The sequence below is a fragment of the Xiphophorus hellerii genome, chromosome 9, assembly GCF_003331165.1.
Source record: "Xiphophorus hellerii strain 12219 chromosome 9, Xiphophorus_hellerii-4.1, whole genome shotgun sequence".
Classification (NCBI taxonomy): Eukaryota; Metazoa; Chordata; class Actinopteri; order Cyprinodontiformes; family Poeciliidae; genus Xiphophorus; species Xiphophorus hellerii.
The window spans coordinates 20,996,313-21,008,376 of NC_045680.1; the positions used below are offsets into that span (position 1 = coordinate 20,996,313).

A 12,064-nucleotide genomic window follows, 5' to 3' on the forward strand; every position below is an offset into this window, starting at 1 on the left:
GAAAGATCTGGACAAAGGTAAAGTTGATACTTTAATTATATGGTACCAAGTACAAATACACAAGACTATTCATGACGTAATTATTTTCTAAAGCAGAAGGATATGGACTCTTGTCAATATGTGATATTTTAGTCTAAAGCTGGTAAATAGTAAAGAAGAAAATCTGATTGGTTGAACGTACCATTGAGTCACATCAGGAAAACAGGGATGATAAATTAAACAGAATATTTTGAAACTTTTTCCATCAATAATGTGGCTTTTGTCTTGTATTACTGTACTGAAAATCAAATAAATTATCCACACCCTTTTGGCTAATACTCAGTTGAAGCACCCTTTGATGCAACTTGGGAATATTTGCTCAGGTTTTTGGCATTACTCTGTCAAAAAAAAAAAATTAAAAAATATATATCAAACGGTAATAAACTCAAGCAATTTAGCAGAAACGTGAAGGTTTTGGATCAAAGCTGATAGCTTTTTTTTGTTTTTGTTTTTGTTTTTTTGGTACTAATCATAAATTCTTCCACTTTGACAAAAAAAACCTCGAATAAAACTAACCCCGCAGCATGACACCACCACCCCCGTGTTTCTCCGCGGACGTGCTTTTCTGTCAGTGACGTTCTGCGTGGCAAACAAACAAAGCAATCTGCAACTGTGTTTCAAAAAGTTTCCTCTCCTAAAGCACGTTCTCAAACAAGATAGTGGGAGTATTTTTAAAACACGCAAATGCCTCAAACCCGAGAGCATCGTGTCTAAATTTAAAATTTAAAAAAAAATTTAAAAAGCGACTAAGTCATAAAATATCTTCTTATCAATAACTCATCTTTTAAATGTTCGGCTTTTAGCTTATATGTCGTGTCGCTATCTCTCCTAGTGGTGTTGCCAGCAGCATGATTAATGATTGTTTAATGTAGCGGGTATTAAAGCGTTTCCCAGCCCAGGAAGTCTGTTTACTTTTCCTCCCTGTCTCTGTGAAGAGGCAAAGGTTCAGTCTGCAGTGGAAGCTCCAGGTTGCGCTCCACCCACTACGTGCAGTTATATAAAACACCAAGGAAACCGGTTTCCTCCTGTCGAACCAAAAAAAAAAGGTACGCCATTTAAGATCACTTTTTGGCACTTTTAGCGGAGAATGAATGTTGTTTTTCTTGCCAATGAAAGCGCCAAAAAATGAAGCTTCGGAGCAGCAGCAGTTGTTGTTTTGCCTTGAAACTCTCGGGGAGGGAGGAGCGTCACGCTTTGCGCTCTTTTCGATTAGACATGAAAAAAAAAATAAATAAATAATAATAATTTAAAAGTTGTTTTTAATTTGTTTGGTGACTCTTGAATCGTTTAATCAAGTGTTTTTGACGTAAGAGGTGTGTGTAAGACTCTTTGGGGGTTAAAAAGAAAAAACAAACAAACTTGGAACTATAAGATCAAGCAGAGTTAAAATGCAGCTACGTGACGTGCGTCGCTGCACGGATGCAGTGTGGATGTTCCGCGGGGTAATAGTGGTTTCTTTCTCCCCGACGATCAGAGCTGAAGCATGAGTCGTCGCGTGGCCGTGGTCGGAGCGGGGAGTTCGGGTCTGGCCTGCATGAAATGCTGCCTGGACGAGGGGCTGGAGCCCGTCTGCTTCGAGAGCAGCGATGACATCGGAGGTCTCTGGAGGTTTAAGGTCGGTGCACGCATTTTGAAGCGAGGGTCGCCTCGGTTAATCAGAATATCAAATACATTTATTTTTTCAGTACAGTAGGTTCATTAGACATAAAGCGATATCCATTCCAAGGGTCGTTTATTCTTTCTTATAGGACATGAAGCCCCCAAAGTTCAACTTTTCAGAGAATTAAAATTTGATACAAGACTAAAAAAAAAAAAAAAAAATCTTCAAGAACTGCCCCGTGAAGGGTAATAGTCGAGCTGTATGTTCAGAGAGCTGTGTCCGAGCATATAGCTGGGAAGTTCAGTGGAAGGAAAAACTACACGAGCATTCCTTGTGATATTCCCAGTGATAACCGCATTTCTTGCAAAATTGGAAAGCAAAATCGGATCATTTATGTATAACATTTTAATTGGAAATCAATGTCCCAGGAGTCTGGAGGAAGAGGGGGAAGTGGCAAAGCATCTAAGTGGGTGGAAAGAACAGTTTGGGGTTCCATCTCATTTTCAAATTTTCTGAATAATTTTAATTTTGGTTTTCGTTAGCAATAAGACGGAATGACTTAGATGATCAAAGCTATATGCTTAAAGTTGAACGTTTTTGAGTGGAGATGCAGCTGTACTGTCACAGCATATAGGGCTTAATTGACTTTGCTTAAGCCCCAGCTGTGTGTCGCTGCAGGAGAATCCAGAGCCGGACCGCGCCAGCATCTACAATTCACTCATCATCAACACCTCCAAGGAGATGATGTGCTACAGCGATTTCCCCATCCCTGCACACTTTCCGAACTACATGCACAACGCTCTCATCTTGGACTACTTTCGGATGTACGCGGACCACTTCCAGCTCACCAAGCACATCCGCTTACACGTAAGGACGCAACTGCCAACGCCAGGCTTCCGCCTCCAGCGCGTGCAATCGGTCTCCGTGGCCGACCGTTTCTGTCTCTCTGTTTCCCCAGACCCGAGTCGTGAACATAAAGAGGAGATCCGACTTTTCCCGTTCGGGACAGTGGGATGTTGAAACGGAGAACAAGGACGGCAAAAAGGAGAAGCACATTTTTGACGCTGTAATGATCTGCATCGGACATCACTGCCACCCTCACCTGCCTCTCCATGACTTCCCCGGTAACGCCTCGGAAAAGTTTTACACCCCTTCAACTGTTTCACATTTGTAGTGGCAACAACAAACTTCGGTGTACTTTAGCTGATGCACCACTAGAGCATATTTGTGAAGAGAAATGAAAACGGAAATATGGTTTTTCTGTTTTTCGCAGGTAGAAAACTCTGAAAAGTGTGGTGTGCATTTGTATTCACCCCCACTTTATGCTGTTACCCCTAAATCAGTCAAATCCACTGCAACCAGTTGCCTTCACAGGCACCATGGTTGTAAATAGCCTTCCTGTCTGGCAGAGTTAGGTTTTAAAACACAATCCAAAGCTCCAAAGATCTCCCATCATCTGAAAGTAGCCGCAGTGCGGCACAAGTCCAAGCGGGTCAGTCCTGGAGGAAAACCTGCTGGAGTCTGTGCAGTCAGCACTACTTAGCATCGGTCTGTCATGTAAAATCCTGATAACACACGTTGAAGTTTGTGTTTGCTCTGTAACAAAAGGTTTACAAAGGAACAAAGAAAAAGGATAACTCTGTTCAAGGCAGAGAACATATAAATATCCATGTTTTTATGCAACACCTGCTGTGGTATGTTGACCACAATTGCAAAACCTAGCAACCTTTGAAACAGCTTAGCTTATCATGTTGTGGTAACTCTTTACTGAACAGTGTGGTTTATTATTAGCAACAACACCCAGCAATATTATAGTGTCTGCAATCTGCAACCACCTAGCTAAGGGACAGTTTTTATCTAACCCACCTCCCTCTCACCTTCGACCCCTTGCAAACACACTCACACCCATTCGCTGGACTTTAAAACTGCTAGACGTTTGCAACGGGGCCCACTGCTTTATGCTTTATGCTACTGTCGCTTTCGCACTTTATCATTTGCATAAAATGCCTAGAAGTGTAATTTCAACTCTCAGTACAAACTTGTTTTAATTTATCTCTTATATTCTTCTGAGTTTTGCCCCTTTTTATCGTTTCTCCATATACATGTACATATATATATTTTTCTATATCACAAATTAGACCACTGCAATTTTGTTATTTTCTAGCAACATAATGACAAATAAAAACCTTCTGTCTTTATCTCAGGCATCGAGACTTTCAAGGGAGAGTATTTCCACAGCAGAGACTACAAGACTCCAGAGCAGTGGAGAAACAAGAAGGTGGTGGTGATCGGAATAGGAAACTCCGGTGGAGACATTGCAGTGGAACTGAGCAGATTCGCCAAGCAGGTGGGACTGAAATCACCTCGGACCTGACTCGTCTCTTTAAACCGAGATGACCTTTATGGAGCTTTCGACTAAAGGCTGTCACATCCACGAATGTTTTCTCATTTTGTCTTGACACAAGCATAAATTCGGTGTATTTGCTTAGGATTTCAAACGGCAGAGCAACACCGAATAGTTTATGAAGTGAAAGGAAAGTGACGGAAGTTGTGTTTTTTTTTTTATAAATCTTTCACACATTAAACTGAATCGTTTTATGTGTGCACAAACTCTCGACTAAAAGTGGAGGGTTTGTGCTTGGTTTAGGTAAAATTATAACAAAGCAACAATTGTATTTTCCCTTTTGGTTTAAACTTGTAGTGGTATTTCCATGAAGATGACCGCAAAGTGGCAATTTTTTATTTGTTTCTTGTTTTGGTCCTTCAGGTTTACCTGAGCACTCGAAGGGGGGCCTGGATTCTGAACAGAGTTGGAGACAATGGAATCCCGCGTGATATTGTGCTTACCAGAATGACAAATGCTCTGCGTCACGTCATTCCCTCTAGCTATATATCTTCTATTATGGAGAACAAACTCAACAGCAGAATGAACCATTCTCTGTACAGTCTAAAGCCCAAACACAGGTACTGGATGTTTGCAGATTCTATTACAACCTGCAAAAAAACACTGAACCTTACCAATGCATCTATCATTTAATTTGCCTTATTTCAGATCTAATCTATAAAATCCTTATAATTCCTGCAGCTAAGTTGTGAATTTAGCCCCTTTGTGCGCCGCGCCTCCTGTTTCCCAGGTTGTTCAGTCAACATCCTACCGTCAACGACGATCTTCCCAACCGCATCCTGTCCGGGACAGTTCAAGTAAAACCCAACATCCTCAGATTTCATGGCTCCTCTGTCGAGTTTGATGATGGAAGCGTAGTGGACGATGTTGACCTTGTGGTGGGTTTAATTGTCTTTTTGTGCAAAAAAAAAGTGGCAGCGCTGGGTCAAAGACTGACAACCTCTCTTTGTGTCTTGAAGGTGTTTGCAACAGGTTACAAGTTTTCCTTTCCTTTTCTGGCCTCTAATGTGGTTCCAGTGACTGATAACCAAACATCTCTGTACAAGTATGTGTTTCCACCTGACCTGGACCGCCCCACGCTGGCTATCATTGGATTGGTGCAACCATTGGGAGCCATCATGCCTATCAGTGAAATGCAGGCTCGATGGGCTACAAGGGTCTTCAAAGGTAAAAGAAAAAAAGAAAAAAAAAAAGCATATTGACTACCTATAATTGATTTTATTACTTTTTTAGTATCGATAAATTAAGAAAACCGCTGGAAAATGGAATTGAACTAAAACTGAAAAATCGGATATCGTTTCCAATAAGTAAACTTTCCTCTGTTGCGCTGACAGTAACATTAACCCCTCCTCCGTTGTCAAGTCTCGCTCTAGCCAGTTAATGTCCAGTTCGCTTTTAGCCACGTTGGATGTGTTTCCATTGGTGTCGTGTTCCTCACAGCGTGGGCGTGAATGTGGGACCCAAAAAATGGGGAGGAACGGCATACGAGCTTCAAATGGACACGAATCTGACGGAGGCTAAATGGGGCAGAACAGGTTACCATAGCCACGCTCAGAGGGGAAGGGGCGTGGCCTCGCTGTAGACGTTCTTACTGAGGGAGGAAAACTATAAATTTGTTATTCTCTGCATCAGCGAGGTGCTTAGAAGCTGAAGTACAAACGCTGTAGGAAGTTGTACTTTCAATGACGAGACATGCCTGTTGTTAATTCTTGCTGCGAGAGCGAGAGCAAAACTTTCAGCAAATAATTGGAAGATTGAATGGAGCACGAGAAAGTTTCCTGATTTTCTTCCCTCCTGTCAGGAAACATTCTGGATTTTGGAAATATTGACAGACTTTTGGTAAATCCTAAGTTAAATTAAAAACGTATGTTCTCTTTGGAATACATTTGGGGAGGTTTAAGTAATGCTTGCTGCTCTTCACTGCACTTACAGTGCTAAAGACAAGCAAACAAATATAATTTAGTAACCGCTTATTGCAGGAAGGCGAGAAAAACGTATTAAAAATGCAGTTTTTATATCTTTTTATGCTATAGTTCTTAAAGAGAAATCATAAAAAGCTGCAATCAGTTCAGAGTTGTCAGAAATGTGCAAAAGATGTGCTACCAGTATATTTACTGTATATGTGTCTTTTCCAATGTCTTAATAAAATGTCTTTTTTTGTGGTTAGGCTGCATAAAGCTCCCGTCATTACCCAACATGCAAAGAGACATCCAGTGCAAGCAGGAAGCCATGGCTAAAAGGTAAAAGTTACTCAACGGTTTTTATTAACCTCTGTGTGCGTCATGTTGTTTGCATGCTGAACTCGAGCCTTTGCTCTCAGGTACGTCAGCAGTCAGAGACACACCATCCAGGTGGACTACCTCGACTACATGGATGAGATTGCAGACCTGGTGGGAGTCCGACCCAGAGTCTCCAGACTGCTGCTGACCGATCCCAAGCTGGGGCTGAACGTGCTGTTCGGCCCCTGCACCCCTTACCAGTATCGACTCAGGGGACCCGGAAAGTGGGCCGGCGCCCGCAAGGCCATCCTTACCCAGTGGGAGAGAGTCTGCCAGCCCTTGCAGACCAGGCCTTGCAGAGACCCCGAGCGACGGAGATCTCTGAAGTTGCCTCTGCTTCTGTCCGCGGCGGCGGTGGGATTGGCTGCCTACTACAACCGGAGCAGCCTCCCAGCGTTTCTGCAGGATCCTGCTGCCTTGCTGGACAGGGTGAAATCCTCCCTGCCCACACAATGATGTAATGTCCATCCATTCATCAATTACCTCGACCCGCTTGTCCTTGCCGGGTTGCGGCGTGAAGCTAATGTCATGACTGATTACATTTGCCTTTAATTACAGTTTTAACTCATAAACTTTTTTGCATACTGTTTTACTACTGATCTTTTTAAATGGCTAAAACTAAAACTTTACAATAGCTTATTCTCTATTTGACCAAATTGAACCTTTCTGTATACAGTTATTTTCCTGTAGTCCTTGGTTTATATAATTTTATGAATCTGTTGCAACACCTACACGCTCTGTTCTCAAGTTAAGTTTTGAAATGCCTCCATGCATCCATCTAAGACCAAATACGGTGAGTATTTTTAATTCTTACACTCTGAAACCCTCTTTTGAAATCATGTATGCAGCGCTTCTAATAAATGTTGTGTAAAAGTTTTTTCTTTCTTTCTTTGTTCAAGTTTACAGACAGAAACCAAACAGAAACCTTTAGTCACATTACAGCCACAAACTTTAGTATGCGTTTTATTTTTATGTGACGGACAAACACAAAATAGTGAATAGTTGTGAAATGAAGGGCAATTGTGAGGCATGCATTCACAATTCAGATGCTCAGATACAATTCAGAGCTAAATGCAGGACAATTTATAAAACCAAAACGCTTCTAGATTGTGCAAAAGACTTGAGACTAGGGGTTAGGTTTGCCTTCCAGTCTGACAAGAACACTGAACATAGAGCTTGATCTACAACATAGTGCTTTAGGTCAAAGTATTTCCATGTTTCACATGCTACAGTGACCCGAGGAAAGTGCAGACCTTAAACTGATTAATCTGTTTTAGGACATAAATAGACTAAATTGCCATCTTTAAATGTCCCAAATGGATAGCAACAGCACAAAAACACTTGCAGCTGCAACGGCAGCAATATTGATTTCTGTAAGGGACTGACTCAGAATGTACGATAACGCACCTAGATGAAAACATACAGGAGAAGTAAAGAAAAATCCCTAAAAGTACACATGCACACCACACTTTTCAGATTTTTGTTTGTAAAAAAATGTTGAGAAGCAAGTATCATTTTCCTTCAACTTCTGAAATATAGCTCATTTTGTGTTTGTCTGACACAGAAAATCCTAATTTAATAAACTAAACACACAAAAATTGCATTTCTATGTATCTAGCGACAGACTGATGTCGAACTGAGCTGAAAATGTTTAATAATCTCTCTTTGTATTTAAAGCCAAAGGACTTTGTTCTCTCTGCTTCACAAACCTTTCCATGTAACTTTCTGGCAACTTTTCTCAAACCCTTTAATAAGTTACATTTCAGGAAAAGAAGATAAGAAGTGTTTTTAGGTAAAGTCTTTACCTAAATCACTTTTTATAAGTTTGCGATGGGATAAAATACACCCAGGCTTTTTTTTTATTTATTAGAAAAGCCACTTCATCGTCAGTGAAATAAACCAATCACTTTCTGAATGAGATGAGGGGCTGGAGCAACTTGGCAACTGTTTGTTTATTTCCAGCAGGCTTTTGATAAGGAGAGCCCAAAGTAGGTCAACACCGAGCTTTTAATGATCATTGTTGACGTACTTTTGTCTCTCACAGTGACACAAAGACACAAATTTGTACAATGTAATGTCGATATGGTACTACAATTATTATCAAAGGGACAAAAAAAAAAAAATCAGCTTTTAAAACACTGATAAGCTTCGGTTTGAGCAATAGGTTATCCATGAACACCGTCGACACTGTGCTAAACAAACTGTTTTGCATTCACACAGAGACACTTTTCCTTTGTCCGCTCTCTCAAAGTGTTGCACACCAATATCTTAAAGAGGCAGAAATATTTTTATATTTAAAAAAAATGCTTTGATTTTTCATTCAGTGAAGTTTTTGTCGCAGATATTCCGGAAAGTAACACTTGATTCTACAAAATATATAATGGAGTTGGAAAAAGCAGACAGAAAAGGCTCTTTGATACGCTGAAACTGAAGGGACCTTTGATCGGGCCTCTGGCTCTGTCGGCTGCAGCTGGGTTATGGACGGTCAACAAACATCCTTTCGGCTCTATCAAAGGCTCTACTGAACACACATTAACAGAAACATACAATATAAAAAATCCTGACTTGGCAGACTTGTAGTTACTTGCTTTTCAGTATTTAGATTCCGCAACAGCAAAAGATTTAAAGAAAAACTAACATTTAAACTTTGAATTTGACACCTCTGTTGAATTCATATATGAAAGGATAATAGAAACATATCTGCCTTGTGTGACAGTCTATTTCCACGGTGGACATCGGGTTTAGACATCGTTCATTTGCTTATGGCGCCATCTAACGGTGAGTGCAGATTGCAGCCTGAGTTCGGGGTGGAAAGGTCAGGGCTTGTTGTGGTTCACCGCATCACACTGTCGGCATGTGACAGGAAGTTCCCGCTGGGAACCGAATCAGATGTGGAACAACTGCAATGCAGGATCAGCTAAAAAAAGAGCAAACGTTGTATTTTGTTGCTTTTCCACAGGTATAAGTGGTTATGGAAAAGGAGACGATGCACGTTGCAGTGGTTATCCCTCCACTAAATTCCCTGGTACAGATGATGTGTTGATTGCTAGTCTTCTTGAAACAGTCAGAAGGATTATTTTTACTGAATGGTCCTCCATTTTTGAGAAATGTAGTAGCCTCCCAGTGTTCGTCGTTCTTTAGGTCTTGGGGTAAATATTCTGGCATAATTCAGGTTGTGTTTTCAGACCTGTCATTTTTGCAAACTTGGTAAGAGTTCAACTGCTTTTCTGGAACAGAGATATCTTTTTTCTTCTTCTTTTTTTTTTTTTAATAATTAGCACATATATTCCTGAAATCATTAGGCCTTATTCCAAAATACAGAAATCATTTTTGAATGCAAACGTATTTCTGCTACTTGCATTAAACTACTGCAAGTAGTTTCCAGTCATTGCTCTGTTAGAATACCCAAAATACCAACCATCTGATCCAAACGGTCGCCGTCAAATGAAAGACGGTTTGTTAGAATGAGCGAGAAAAACAAAGAAACCATCAAGACTTGATTTCTTCTATTATGGGCAGGTGAGACAAGGATTGAGCTATATTCAACAAACGTGTCTTTCACTTATTCTGATATTTTGAAAGTAGAAATTATTTTTGGTAATCTATCATAAAACAGAGAAGATGTCGTCTGATTTATTGGCAGACTGGGAAATATGTCTATTGTAGACAATGTATTTAAATATTTGATTGATATTTGATTTGATTGTAGGTCAAGGTCAAAGGTTTTAGAATGGTCCAGTCAAACTTCAGACTTGAATCAATTTGAGAATCCTTTGATAATTCACAGACTATCCCCATCTAGTTTGAGGTATTTTGTAAGGAAGAACGAACTAAAAAGAAATAAGGACAGATGTGCAAATCTGGAGAATGACTCAAAAAAAAAAAAATGCTAGCAGCTGCAATAACAGCAAAATGTTTTGTTGTTGTTCCTTTTTGAAAATGCTCACCTGAACCTTCACAAAACGCTTTTAAGATTCTGATTTGGAAATAATAATAATAATAATAATAATAATAATAATAATAATAATAATAATAATAATAATAATAATAATAATAATAATAGAAAACAATTTATGGAATCTCTTCGGCATCAAAATGATGAACTGGTTTGTATTGGTCCACCACATAAAGTGTCATTAAATTACAAAATGTGAAAATGTTGCATGTGGTGCAGCGAATAAATTCCTTAATTCCCGTCGAATAATCTGAGATCTGCTCTTTGCTTCACAAAGCAAAGTTTATTGTTTACTTTAAATAATGTGAATCACAGAGATTTTAATGACTCGACGCTTGGAGCGACATCCAGATCAGAGACACTTCGTTGGATCTGTCTGTCAGAGACACGGACAGACAGACGGACGGAAAGAATCAACACTGATTCAGTAAATCTGTGAAGTTCAAACATTGCGCCGCGCGTGATTCGCCGGTACGCCCCGGAAACAGATTTCGTCCACGCGTGACTCCTGAGAGTTTGGGTTGCCAGGTTTAGATATTCAAGAATTCAAAAAAGTTATCCACATATTGTCTTGACTTTTTGATGTCCTGGGCTGGACTTTATTTCGTTTTATTGCGTGTAGCAATGCAATACTTGCAAGAACATGAGGTAGAACTGCAGAGAGATTGTGGGGAATTCGTGTAAACTAAATAATAAACTATGTAAATTACAGAGATTTAAATGACAAACTAGAGAAAAAGTTACCTCCCGTCCTGTAGCAGCCTTTCTTATGAAAAGATTTTTACAAATTGGAAAATAACTGAAAAGAGGCCAGGGTGTGGACCTGATCGCAAGATATTATTTATTAAAGTACCTATTGTCTTAAAAGGGTAGCAAAAATAACATGAAAATCATCAATGATATCAAATCTGAAGGTTCTGCTCAGATTTTATCATCTTCAGCCAAATGAAAAACTAAAGTTAATGAGGCCTCCAACTCATTTGTTCTATTCAATTATGTAAAACCAGTATTTTCAAATCCTTGGCAAAAGACGTTTTGCATCAAAATTAATCTTAATGAACTTGCAAATTGTTCAGCTATCGTTTGACACACTGATTGTTTTTTGAATAGCCAAAAAAAAAAAAAAACATTTTCAAAAATCAGACTGGAAATTGTTGCAATATTTGCCTCTTCCAGAGTTAAGCAAGTGAAAGTCTGACTATTTTTTCTCATGTTCTAATGTCAAATAGAAAATAGCCATCAAGGTCTATGTTGTAAAAAATTATATGAAGAAACACAAAAACAACTGAAAACAATGTGTGTCCCAGTCTACCATTTTAACCTTACAGTAATTATTATTATGCTTCATTAGTTGCTACATTGGTTCATTAGGCTATAAAGAGTCTATACTTGCTGTTTTAAAATCAACTCAGTTTTAGTTTTTATATGTTTAAATTAACTACCTTTAATACATTTTTTGTATACATTTTAATGAACCTCAGCACACATCTCTGAGCATCAGCAACCATACACTTAAAGAACATTACATTCCTTCAAACACAGAACTCTGTTTACCTCTTAGTAGGCATTTTCATAAAGTTCCAGAAGGGGTTTTTTTTCTAGGTGTTCTAGGTATTGAATCAAAAATCATAATGGGATTTATCATGCTTTTGGGACAATGTCTTGGAATAGGAGAGGAAGCCGCTATATTGTATTGGTTTTGTAGGTCTGGTACCAAAACCAATGCAATATATTATAAACGTATTAAAAAATATATATATTACTATTACTACTAATAAACTATTTTT

The 12,064-nt window shown here is 39.2% G+C and overlaps 1 protein-coding gene across 2 annotated transcripts; it reads left to right on the forward strand.

The window, feature by feature from the left end:
• Window positions 1-946: 946 nt before the first annotated feature.
• On the forward strand, window positions 947-7,199 carry LOC116726422 (dimethylaniline monooxygenase [N-oxide-forming] 5-like). 2 transcript variants are annotated; one of them, XM_032573142.1, is made up of 10 exons: window positions 947-1,085; window positions 1,514-1,654; window positions 2,318-2,506; window positions 2,598-2,763; window positions 3,844-3,986; window positions 4,407-4,603; window positions 4,774-4,921; window positions 5,003-5,210; window positions 6,211-6,283; window positions 6,364-7,199. In XM_032573142.1, the coding sequence occupies exons 2-10, from the start codon at window positions 1,523-1,525 to the stop codon at window positions 6,776-6,778; spliced, it is 1,671 nt and encodes a 556-aa protein (XP_032429033.1). In that variant the 5' UTR covers window positions 947-1,085; window positions 1,514-1,522; the 3' UTR covers window positions 6,779-7,199. The 2 variants fall into 2 exon arrangements, with proteins under 2 accessions (XP_032429033.1, XP_032429034.1); XM_032573143.1 differs by having other exon boundaries at window positions 956-1,084; window positions 1,511-1,654.
• The last annotated feature ends 4,865 nt before the right edge of the window (window positions 7,200-12,064 follow it).